General features: G+C 51.7%; 1 protein-coding gene across 1 annotated transcript; it reads right to left on the reverse strand.

Annotated features, from left to right (window-relative positions):
• Nucleotides 1-11598: 11598 nt before the first annotated feature.
• LOC123186039 (methylesterase 3-like) lies at nucleotides 11599-12544 on the reverse strand. The gene has a single exon (XM_044597833.1). The coding sequence runs from the start codon at nucleotides 12500-12502 to the stop codon at nucleotides 11714-11716; it is 789 nt and encodes a 262-aa protein (XP_044453768.1). The 5' UTR covers nucleotides 12503-12544; the 3' UTR covers nucleotides 11599-11713.
• Nucleotides 12545-12992: the final 448 nt, after the last annotated feature.

The raw sequence follows: 12992 nt of genomic DNA on the forward strand, positions 1-12992 counted from the left end.
CTGGCAGTCGACCTGGTTCTACTGCCAGGACCAGTCGACGCCGGGGCAGTCGAGTGGACTCCCTCAGTTTACCATGGACCGAGTGAACAAGCCCTCCTCTCTGAAGTTGATTCCGGAGGAGAAAGCTGACGTGAAGATGTTGATGGAGCGCGTGGTGCAGTTGGTTCGGGAGGGAGTGACGGGCATGGATCTCCTGGAGGTCTTCCTTAGGCGTCGCATCCAGCCCCTTCAGTTTCGGAGTCACTGCATGTGGTTGTACTGTGGGACTGAAGACGAGACTCGAGTCCATCCAGAAGCAGTCGACGATGTCACTCTGGAAAGATGGATGGTAGCCGTTACCGGAAACAAGGATAACCCACGCGGAGCCAGAAGGATTCCTCCACTCGACCACAACAGCGATCCAAACAAGGTACGCTTGCTCTGCTCTCCACTGTGTTCTTGTCACATTCATTTCTGTTTATCCTGCCGACTGGTCGATTGATCCTTGTCTTGATATCTGCTAGGCCCTCACCGAGCTGTACTCGATGCCCAATGGGGCACAAGCTCCGACTGAGGAGGGTGAGGCGAGTGGGGGCGAGAGCCAGGAAGAGGAGGAATGGGACTCGGACATTGCAGAGGATGATGATGACGATGACGATGATGACGGTGATGAAGATGACGTTGAAGACGAGGAAGAAGAGGAGGAGGAGGTCGTACCACCGCGCTCGGAAAGGCGGTCGAAGCTTGTCCACGACCCTTCGACTGAACGTGGTAAGGGGGTTGCGACCGCCGCTCAGTCGACCAAACGCCCTCGGACCACCTCTCCAGTGCCGACTGAAAAGGCGCCGAAGCAACCCAGGGCGGCCTCGTCGAAGCCGATCAAGCTCCTGCCGAAGATGAAGGTGTCCATCCCCACCATATCAGGGTAATCGTGCTGCTTAAGTCTTCTTATTTTGTGTGAACTTTGTCTCTGGTTGACGCTGAAGTTAGTCGACTGATTCTTTGGAGTTGCAGTGCTGCTACTTCTGAGACCTCAGCCCGGGCTGATGACCATGAGATGGAGGACACAGCAACTTCAAAACCAGGTACTATATTCTTAACGCCGTTTTTAGTCGACTGACTCGCGATCTCTGATCCTGATTCTTCTCCGAAGCTCCACCCAACGCTGTTATCAATCTCCCTGATGATGATGAGGATGAGGATCCGCTGAAGCGCAGAAGGAGTAGGAAAGCGTCTGCCAGCAAGGTGCCCCAGGATGTGACGGCGCCTGAGATTCTGATTGCGGAGGAAGAGAACACCACTCGACACACGGTGTCCTTCGCAGATCCATTGACGAGTGCTCAGCAGCCCTCCCTCTTCACGACGCACCACGTCCCAGAGGACCAAGCTGGCGCGGCGAAGGAGGCAATACGCCAGGCGGGAATCATGATGGAGCAGTTGAAGACCATCCGGGATGCGAGCCAGGCAGCTTATGACGCCAGTTCTGCCCTCCAAAGCAATGTTCAGGTCAGTCGACCACCGTTTGTTCTGTTGGATATGCTACCAAAAACTTTTCCTTTCCGGAATTTATAGTAGTCACCCACTGGGTGTGTCGATTAAACTCCGTGTTAGCGGGGGCACGCTGAGTGCACCCGCTAGGTGTAGTCCCCAAGGCTAAGGTCGACTGCTGGCAGTCGGCCTTAGGCTTTATGATGCCAATCTTTCTGTTAGTCGACTGGATTTCACAAACCGGTGGGGGCACGCTAAGTGCACCCACTGGGTGTAGTCCCCGAGACTGTGGTCGACTGCTTGCAGTTGATTACAGTCTTTAAAGAATACATCTCTTTTTTTTTTGAGGTTGACTGGTCGACTTTGTCTTCAACAGGATTAGTGGGGGCACGCTGAGTGCACCCACTGGGTGTAGTCCCCAAGACTACGGTCGAATGCTTATATTTGACATTTAGTCAATTGGTTCTTCGCAGAACTCCTGTGATCTTGTGGCTCGCTACTCTGAGCTGGAAAACAAGCACACTCAACTCGAGCTGAGCTTGAAGCTGGTTCAGGAGAAGCTGACGAAGGCAAAGGAGGAGACCGAAGGTATGTTTGGTGAGACCCTGACGACTGCTTTTCCCCTTGCTTGTTTTAAAATCTGATCTTGCTGTAACTTGCAGGTAAGGTAAGGGAGGCCCAACAAAAGAAAGACCTCGAACTAGCTGAGAAGATCAAGCTTGCTGACGATAAGTTAGCTTCAGTCACCAAGCTTGAACAAGACAATACCAATCTGAAAGCTGCTCTTGGGATCGCCAACAAGGAGGTCAGTCGACTAAAAACTGATAAAGCTGCCCTGACCGACCAAGTCAGTAAGTTGACTGGGAAGAAAAATGATCTGGAGGCCTTCCTGAGTGGTCTTGCCAAGAAGCTGTTTCTTATGCTTGAAGGTAAACCTCTATGCTCGGCAAACATTTCCAATTGTGGTTTTTCCATTCGACCATCCCCTTGGCTTACCACTCGGTAGGATTTTGATAACTTAGGCTAGCACTGGGCTGCAGCTAAGCCTCCGAGTGAGAGGGTTGCTCTTCACTCGGTAGGATTTTTGTAACTTAGGCGAGTGCTTGGACTGCAGCTAAGCCCCCGAGTGAGAGGTTTGCTCTTCACTCGGTAGGATTTTTATAACTCAGGCGAGTGCTTGGACTGCGGCTAAGCCTCCGAGTGAGAGGGTTGCTCTTCACTCGGTAGGATTTTTGTAACTTAGGCGAGTGCTTGGACTGCAGCTAAGCCCCCGAGTGAGAGGTTTGCTCTTCACTCGGTAGGATTTTTGTAACTTAGGCGAGTGCTTGGACTGCAGCTAAGCCCCCGAGTGAGAGGGTTGCTCTTCACTCGGTAGGATTTTTGTAACTTAGGCGAGTGCTTGGACTGCAGCTAAGCCCCCGAGTGAGAGGGTTGCTCTTCACTCGGTAGGATTTTTGTAACTTAGGCGAGTGCTTGGACTGCAGCTAAGCCCCCGAGTGAGAGGTTTGCTCTTCACTCGGTAGGATTTTTATAACTTAGGCGAGTGCTTGGACTGCAGCTAAGCCCCCGAGTGAGAGGTTTGCTCTTCACTCGGTAGGATTTTTATAACTTAGGCGAGTCCTTGGACTGCAGCTAAGCCCCCGAGTGAGAGGTTTGCTCTTCACTCGGTAGGATTTTTGTAACTTAGGCGAGTGCTTGGACTGCAGCTAAGCCCCCGAGTGAGAGGTTTGCTCTTCACTCGGTAGGATTTTTATAACTTAGGCGAGTCCTTGGACTGCAGCTAAGCCCCCGAGTGAGAGGTTTGCTCTTCACTCGGTAGGATTTTTATAACTTAGGCGAGTCCTTGGACTGCAGCTAAGCCCCCGAGTGAGAGGTTTGCTCTTCACTCGGTAGGATTTTTATAACTTAGGCGAGTCCTTGGACTGCAGCTAAGCCTCCGAGTGGAAGTCTGGCTTACCACTCGGTAGGATTTTGATAACTTAGGCGAAACGGATTCGCAGCTAAGCCTCCGAGTGGGAGTCTGGCTCACCACTCGGTAGGATTTTTACAAACTTAGGCGAAACGGATTCGCGGCTAAGCCTCCGAGTGGGAGTCTGGCTCATCACTCGGTAGGATTTTTACAAACTTAGGCGAAACGGATTCGCGGCTAAGTCACCCACTGAGGGGGAATTTTATTGGACAAAAATAAAAAGTGACAGAAATTATGGAGGAACTATGACACTATTATTTTGAGGTCCATGAACTACAGAAGTACTTTATTGCAACTCATCCGAGTGATAAAACTTAAGTATAAAATGGGCGGAGTAGTTCCGCGTTCCAAGCTCGGGGCTCGTCGATATTATGCTCGACGTTGTAAAGACGGTACGCCCCGTTGTGGAGAACCTTGGTGACGATGAAGGGACCTTCCCAAGAAGGAGCAAGCTTGTGTGGTTTGTGCTGATCCACTCGGAGAACTAAATCTCCTTCCTGGAAGGCTCGACCTCTCACATTTCTGGCGTGGAAACGACGCAAATCTTGTTGGTAGATGGTCGACCGGATCAGAGCCATCTCCCTTTCTTCCTCTAAAAGGTCGACTGCGTCCTATCACGCTTGTTCAGCCTCTGCTTCGTTGTAGATTTCAACTCGAGGAGCATTGTGGAGAAGATCACTCGGCAAGACTGCTTCAGCTCCGTAGACCAAGAAGAATGGAGTTCTTCCGGTCGACCGATTAGGTGTGGTCCGCAGCCCCCAAAGCACTGAGGGAAGTTCGTCGACCCAAGCTCCAGCCGCGTGTTTGAGATCAGCATCAGTCGGGGCTTCAATCCCTTAAGAATCAGTCCATTAGCTCGCTCTGCTTGTCCATTCGACTGCGGATGGGCGACTGAAGCGTAGTTGACCCGTGTGCCTTGGGAGTTGCAGAAATCTCTGAATTCCTCCGAGTCAAAGTTCGACCCATTATCCGTAATGATGCTGTGCGGGACTCCATATCTGAATATTAGTTCCCTGATGAAGCTAACAGCAGTACCGGTGTCAAGGTTCTTGATTTGTTTAGCCTCGATCCACTTGGTGAACTTGTCGACTGCCACCAGTACATGCGTGAAGCCACTTCATCCTGTTCTCAAAGGACCGACCATGTCCAGTCCCCATACTGCGAAAGGCCAGATGAGTGGGATGGTCTTCAGAGCCGACGCAGGCTTGTGCGACATATTCGAGTAGAACTGACATCCCTCGCACTTATCCACTATCTCTTTTGCCATCTCATTCGCCTTTGGCCAGTAAAATCCGGCTCGGTATGCTTTGGCCACGATGGTCCGAGAGGACGCATGATGACCACAGGTTCCCGAGTGGATATCATTGAGGATGAGTCGACCTTCTTCTGGTGTTATGCACTTCTGACCAACTCCAGTCGCGCTTTCTCTGTACAATTGTCCTTTGATTACGGTAAAGGCCTTAGATCGACGGACAATCTGTCGAGCCTCTTCCTCATCCTCCGGAAGCTCTTTTCTCAGGATATACGCGACGTATGGAACTGTCCAGTCGGGAATGACCACCAAGACCTCCATGATCAAGTCAACCACCGCTGGGACTTCAACCTCAGTCGGATCTGTGGCACTCTTGGGCTGTGGAGTTTCTTCGGTGAAAGGATCTTCTTTGACTGACGGAGTGTGTATATGCTCCAAGAACACACCACTCGGAATGGCTTCTCTCTTGGAACCTATCTTTGCTAGATCATCAGCTGCTTGATTTTTCAGTCGGGGTATATGATGGAGCTCCAACCCCTCGAACTTCTTTTCCAGCTTCCTCACTGCACTGCAGTATCCAGTCATGGCTGGGCTTCTCACGTCCCACTCTTTCATCACCTGGTTGACCACTAAATCCGAGTCGCCATAGACCATCAGGCGACGGACGCCGAGTGAAATGGCCATGCGCAACCCATATAAGAGGGCCTCATATTCTGCCTCATTGTTGGAGGAATCAAAGTGAATCTGGAGCACATATCTGAGCTTATCTCCTCTGGGGGAAACCAGGACAACCCCAGCACCGGAACCATTCAACATCTTAGAGCCATCAAAGAACATGGTCCAATGCTCCGAGTGAACTTCAGTCGGCTGCTGTTGTTCAATCCACTCGGCGAGGAAATCTGCTATTGCCTGGGACTTAATGGCTTTCTTTGCCTCAAACTTGATATCAAGGGGAAGAAGTTCAATCGCCCATTTGGCCACTCGACCAGTTGCATCTCTGTTGTGCAAAATCTCTGATAGTGGAGCGTCACTGACGACTGTGATGGAATGATCAGAAAAATAATGAGCAACCTTCTTTGTGGTCATGTATATTCCATACACAAGCTTCTGATAATGAGGATATCTCTGCTTGGATGGAGTCAAGACTTCAGACAAATAATACACTGGGCGCTGAACTTTGAGAGCTTTTCCTTCTTCTTCCCGCTCGACCATAAGCACAGTACTGACGACTTGTCCTGTGGCTGCGATATAGAGCAACAGAGGCTCTTTGCTGATTGGAGCAGCAAGCACCGGCTGGGTGGAGAGCAGAGCTTTTAGCTCGGCAAACGCTGCATCAGCTTCTGGAGTCCACTCGAACTTGTCTGTCTTCTTCATCAGTCGGTAAAGAGGCAATGCCTTTTCACCGAGTCGTGAAATGAATCGACTTAATGCGGCCAAGCATCCAGTAAGCTTCTGGACATCGTGCACTCGCACAGGGCGTTTCATTCGAAGAATAGTGCCAATCTTCTCTGGGTTAGCGTCGATTCCCCGTTCGGAAACGAGAAAACCGAGTAACTTGCCACCAGGAACTCCAAATGTGCACTTTGATGGATTGAGCTTGATATCATATCTTCTGAGGTTGGCAAATGTTTCGGCGAGATCAGTGAGCAGGTCAGAACCTTTTCGTGACTTGACAACGATATCATCCATATATGCTTCCACATTCCGACTGATTTGAGTGAGTAGACACTTCTGAATCATTCGCATAAATGTGGCTCCGGCATTCTTGAGGCCGAATGGCATGGTGATATAGCAGAAGCACCCGAATGGAGTGATGAAAGCTGTTTTTACCTCGTCGGGTCCGTACAGACGGATCTGGTGGTACCCAGAGTAGGCATCTAAAAAAGACAGCCTCTCGCATCCCGCGGTCGAGTCAACAATTTGATCTATGCGAGGGAGAGGAAAATGATCTTTCGGGCAGGCCCGATTGATGTGCTTGAAATCAATGCACATTCGGAGCGACTTGTCCTTCTTAGGAACCATGACGACATTAGCGAGCCACTCGGAGTGGTATATCTCTCGGATAAATCCTGCCGCCAACAGTCGAGCCACTTCCTCACCAATGGCTTTTCTCTTCTGGACGGCGGACCGCCGAAGATGCTCTTTGACTGGTTTTGCAGACGAGTCGACTCTTAGGCGATGCTCAGCCAGTCCCCTGGGAACACCTGGCATGTCAGCGGGCTTCCATGCAAAAATGTCCCAGTTCTCACGGAGGAACTGGATGAGCGCTTCTTCCTATTTTGGGTCGAGTGTTGTGGAGATGCGGGTCGGAGCTGCATCGGGGTCGGTCGGGTGAATGTGAACAGGCTTCGTCTCACCGGACGACTGGAATGCAGACTCTCTGGCGGGTTTCTTTGATCGCAGCAAGTCACTCGGATCTGCGTTTTGCTTGTATTCCTCGAACTCGACCGCTGTCACCTGGGAATCGGCAATCTTTGAGCCCTTCTGAAAGCACTCTTCTGCCTTTTTCCGATCACCGGTGATAGTGATCACTCCTTTGGGGCCGGGCATCTTCAATTTGAGGTACACGTAACATGGTCGAGCCATGAACCGTGCGTAAGCTGGTCTCCCCAAAATGGCATGATATGCACTCTGAAAATCCACGACCTCAAACATCAACTTTTCTTTGCGAAAATGTTTCGAATCACCAAACACCACGTCCAAAGCTATTTGGCCGAGTGACTCGGCTTTCTTCCCTGGTATAACTCCATGAAAGCTCATGTTACTAGTGCTCAGTCGGGACATCGGAATGCCCATTCCTTTCAGTGTGTCTGCATACAACAAATTCAGCCCGCTTCCACCGTCCATCAGCACTTTTGTCAGTCGAGTGCCTTCAACAACTGGATCGACCACCAAAGCTTGCCTCCCAGGGGTGGCAATATGAGTCGGGTGATCAGATTGGTCGAATGTGATGGGTATTTGAGACCATTTCAGATAATTTGCTTTTGCTGGGGCAACCATGTTCACCTCTCGGTTAATGACTTTCAGTCGACTCCTGCTTTCCACATCTGCAAAGATCATCAGAGTGGAGTTGATATGCGGATATCCTTCCTCACTGTCCTCCTTGTCTTCAGCCTTGTCCGACTCCTTCTCCTTGTCCTTAGACTGTTTTCCCTGAAACTGCTGGATCAGGAGTCGACATTGGCGAGTGGTGTGCTTCGGGTAGATGATATTCCCCTCTTCGTCTTTCTTCGTGTGGATGTGACATGGCATATCCATTATGTCGTTCCCTTCTTTATCCTTTACCTTCTTGGGGTTCCAGGATCCTTTTGGTTTCCCCTTAAACTTTCCCTGAGTCACGGCCAGAGCCTCTCCTGGAGCTGCCGGTTCAGCCTTCCGCTTCTGTTTCCGACTGGTGTTTCCTTTTTCCGACTGACTCGGCTTGTGCTTGCCGCTTCGGAGTCGGTCTTCTTCTTCGCCGTTGGCGTACTTGGTAGCAATCTCCATCATCCGACTCAAGGTCATGTCACCGGTTCGACCAAACTTCAAACTCAGTTCTCTGTTCTTGACGCCATCTTTGAAGGCGCAGACTGCCTGATGATCAGACACATTCTCCACAGTGTGGTGCAAAGTGATCCATCTCTGAATATACTCTCTGAGAGTCTCATTGGTCTTCTGCACGCAGACTTGCAACTCTGTCAGTCCAGCTGGTCGCTTGCAAGTTCCTTCAAACGTTCTGATGAACACTCGGGACAAATCTTCCCAAGTGTAAATGCTGCTAGGCGGTAATTGAGTTAACCATGCCCTGGCAGAACCTTCCAGCATGAGGGGTAAATGCTTCATGGCCACCTCGTCGTTCCCACCACCAATCTGAACCGCCACTCGGTAGTCCTCAAGCCAAGTTTCAGGCTTAGACTCACCAGTGAACTTGCTGACTCCTGTTGCCAACCTGAAATTGGGAGGGATAACTGCGGCTCTGATAGCTTTGCTGAAACATTCAGGACCAGAAACATGCACTCGACTGCTTGTGGGTGCATCTCTGTCGAGTCCGCCTCGATGGGCTCTGTTCCGGTCGACCAAACCTTGCACGATAATGGATCGCGCGTCGAAGCCTGGTTCTCTGGGGTCGACTGGAACCCTTCGCCCTGTACTGTACTGACGCCTGTCATCTTGCTGCCGAGGAGCGTAAGACCCACCCCTCGGAGGGGAATTGGGCACTCGACGCCTATCATCTCGGTCGAGTCGGTCGCCATATTGATCTCGCCGATTCTCGCGCCCTTCCCGCCGCGGAGGCGATCTGGGGCTGTGAGCCGACTGAACCGTATTTGCAGTGACGGATCGACTGTGAATTCTGTTGCGCGACTGAGACATGGCTGAATTCTGATCTCCTGCTGCCCGGAGCAGATCCCTGATCTGCAGCAAACCTCTGTCAGCTTCCGACTGCGAAGGCTGGATGGACTCTGCTATACGGGTCGCAGCTGCTAAATTCTGGATTGGGGTTCGATATACCTGAGTCGGCGGGAAGAGTTGACGTCGACTGGTGTCGGGAACTCGTTGCCGCGCGCGCTCGTCGAGTGCTCGCTGAAGATTCTCCAGTCGAGTGCGTTCGGCCAAATTGGCTAGACGCGCCTCCTCCAAGGCACGAGCCTCGGGGGTTTCTCCTGCGATGGGAGTACGCAGAGCATCCACGTTCCTGCGGCGAAGTTCCTCTCTTTGCAGAGAGTCGAGTGGCTCGGGCTGGTACTCTTCGTGGCCTCGTGCGGGGTCGCCTCCGTCACCTGCTCCACCATCACGGGCGAAGCCAGGGGGACTGCGGGGCCCGTCGACCATCAAGATTTCCGCCGCTGGATCACTGCTACCGCACTCGGATGCAGTCTCTACGGAGCCAGTCGACAGATCGAACAAGCCGTAGAGAGATTCGTCGGGCTCGATTGCCGCAACTTGGGTGGTGGCCGATTGGCGAGCCACCGCGTGCCTCACCCATCGCTGAAGCCTCGACCGGCCCGAGCGCTTGCGCTGGCGGGAGACCGGGAGGGTGGACGATGGAGGAGTCGTCCGATACGGGGTCGACGGTTGCCGCAGCAGAACGCCGCGGACACATGCGCGAAAATGCGTCGCACCGCGGACGGGGAGCGCATCAACGTCGAGTGGAGTCTCCTGGAGCCAGGCGGAGTCGTCGGCGATGAAGGTGAGAGTGCCGAGACAGACCTCTCGACCTTTGACCGAAACTCCAGCAGACACCATGATGAAAGTACTCGGAAGAATCGCAACTTCTCCACAAAATCGCTAAAACACCGGCCCCACGATGGGCGCCAACTGTCGTGGTTCTAAGCCTGACAGTAGAGTGGGGGGTAGGTATGGAGAGGCAAGGTCCTAGCTATGGAGAGGTTGTAAACACAAGGGATGTACGAGTTCAGGCCCTTCTCGGAAGAAGTAATAGCCCTACGTCTCGGAGCCCGGAGGCGGTCGAGTGGATTATGAGTATATGAGTTACAAGGTGCCGAACCCCTCTACCTGTGGAGGGGGGCGGCTTATATAGAGTGCGCCGGGACCCCAGTCAGCCCACGTAGGAGAGGGTTTAAGGTGAGTTAAGTCCGGGGCGTTACTGATAACGCCCCACATAAAGTGTCTTTACTACCATAAAGTCTACTTAATTACAGGCCGTTGCAGTGTAGAGTGCCTCTTGACCTTCTGGTGGTCGAGTGAGTCTTCGTGGTCGAGTCCTTCAAGTCAGTCGAGTGAGTCCCTCGTTGGTCGACTGGAAGGCGACCTCTTCTAAGGGTGTTCTTGGGTAAGGTACTTAGATCAGGTCCATGACCCTACCCTAGGTACGTGACCCCATCAGTAGGGGCATGGCCCCTCTTGGTCTGCATGAAGCCACGCCATTGCTTGCATGAGTCATTATTTGGCATGGGAGCACGTTAAGTGGTATGCCTAGTCATTGCCACGTATCATGTGTTGGGCGCTCTTTTTGAATTTTTTTGTACGCATTTTTTGGCTTTAGATGATTTTTTTCTTGCCTGATTTTCCCAAGATTTTGAAGGGGGGCGGGGGGTTTGATTTTTTTTGCTAGGAAGCAGTCTTTTTCACAAGAGGTGCTTCCTTGATATGTGTTGTGCTTCTTACGGAAGCAACGATGTGCTTCCGCCAAAAGCATATCGCCTGAGCTACCATCAGATAGCATGTGCTTCTCAAAATGGAAAAAAGCACAACTGTATCTTTCACCAAAGAAAGGAAAACACATAGTTGTGCTTCCGCGAAAAGGACACCCTTACTTCTGTGAAAAGCACAGTCCGCGCTTCCTCAAATAAAGGAAAAAACACAGTATGTGCTTCCAAAATAGTGAAACTCGCAACCGTTCTTCCCGGCTCTAGTTTTTTTGGTATTCATTTTTGTTGTTGCCGGTTTTTCGGGTTCTTTTTTGGATTTTTTTGTTTCCTTTTTTTCGTTGTTTTTTCATTGAAACCCATTAACTTGGAATCTAGTTTTGAAGATCTCGACGAGAGAAATTCAAAGACGAAAATGGTTCGGTGTTTGGACGCACGATTAGAGATAAAATAATTTGAAATGATAAATCTAAAAAAGAGAGAAAACTCACATGTTGTGCTCCACTTGTCAACACCTGAGAATACAGTGAGTGATCTTTGCAAAGGGTGATTTCCCATTATAAATTTAAACTATAGGCACAAGTATCAGACGAACATAATGAGTGGCCCAACTCTAAATACGCTGCCGCAATTATTTGGTTCACAAGATTTAAAAAGCATACAGAAGGCTGAATCCTAAAGGGATGAAGTACACAAAAATCAACAAGTGATTTGTTTGCCCCATAAGAGAATCAAGGAATTTTGTATAGAAATCAAATTCATATCATAGATTCTATTGGAAAATTTCTACAGATTTGCATACTACATAATTTATATAAAATTCATTTGAAGGAAAGAGCCCTCATGTGCGGTACGTCTGCACTCACATTTCAGTAGATTTCTTCGTTTGTTCTTGTAAGTACAATCCAACTACGGAAAAGAAAAACGGCTCCGCATCGGTTAAGTGTAGGTGTTTGCGATGTCGGCGAGGTGGCCCGCCAGTTCATCCGGCGCAGAGAACATGACCATGTGGTCGGCGTTAGCCATCTCCCTCACCTCAACCACGGGGATGCCTGCAATCATGTGCCTCTGGTACTCCTCAACCATGGCCATGTCCTGCTTGGCGACCACGTAGACCTTGGTCACCGCGCCGTACCGGGCAGCGCTGAACGGCGGCCGTTGCTGCTGGTCGGCCACGTAGTAGGAGCTCACCCGCGCCAGGCTCTGGCACAACGTGTAGTCCTCCTCCGGGCTCAGTTGGTAGAGCTTCTGGCGCACGAGCTCGGGGCCGAGGAACACCGACGGTGGGGCGTGCTCCTCGTCGATAACACTGTCCATCCAGTCGGACGCGAGAACCTTCTCGATGACGCGGGTGCGCGGGCCGTCGCAGTCGGGCATGAAGGCGGTGAGGAACACGGCGGCGGCGACCTTGTCGGGGAATTCCTCGGCCGCGAGCGCGACGCTCATCCCGCCGAAGCTGTGGCCCACGAGCACCGCCCGCTCGCCGTCCGGGAGGTCCCGGAGCGCGTCGAGCAGGGGGCGCGTGTAGTCCTCAAAGGTGGGCGCGTCGCGCAGCCGGCGCGCGTCGGCGCCGCACGCCACGAGGTCCGGCGCGTCCACGCGGTGCCCCGCGGCACGGAGCAGGGTGGCGACCTTGTACCAGCACCACCCGCCGTGGCCCGTGCCGTGCACCAGGATGAGGCGGGTCGACGTCGCCACGGCAGCCGCTGGCACAGAGGAAGAAGACATGTGTGCGCGCCGAGCACTGGACAGTACACGCCGAGGCAAGTAGGCACCTAGCTAGCTGCTTCCTTTTCTTGGCTGCTTGATTCATGTTACACGTCTCACTTTATTTATGTATGCGGCTATGCGGGCATCTTCTTCAAGAAAAAAGGGCAGATGCCGTATTGTCGGCTGATGCAATGCTGGCGGCGTCCTTTATGCATTGGCAGGCTGCAGAGAAGATAGCTGTTCAGCACAATCTGTTCACGCGGAGAAGATGTAGTAGAAATGAATGTTTTAGGCCCTTTTCGGTATCTCTCCGCGGAGCGAAGCTGGGAAGCTGGATTTTCGCTGCTCCGTCAAAATAAGCTGTAGGCTGATCCGCTCCAGGACTCTAGGAGTAGAGTCAGAGGAGCGAAGAAGAACCAAACAGGCTCTTAGTTAATACAATCAAAAAACCTATCTGATGAAAGAGGTAGTACATTTATACACCACACTTTTTGACGTGTGACTTCCT

This window comes from Triticum aestivum, chromosome 2A, assembly GCF_018294505.1.
Source record: "Triticum aestivum cultivar Chinese Spring chromosome 2A, IWGSC CS RefSeq v2.1, whole genome shotgun sequence".
Classification (NCBI taxonomy): domain Eukaryota; kingdom Viridiplantae; phylum Streptophyta; class Magnoliopsida; order Poales; family Poaceae; genus Triticum; species Triticum aestivum.

Excerpts from the sequence above, each read along its gene's own strand:
- LOC123186039 (XM_044597833.1), bottom strand. The coding sequence starts at position 12,502 with ATGTCTTCTTCCTCTGTGCCAGCGGCTGCCGTGGCGACGTCGACCCGC.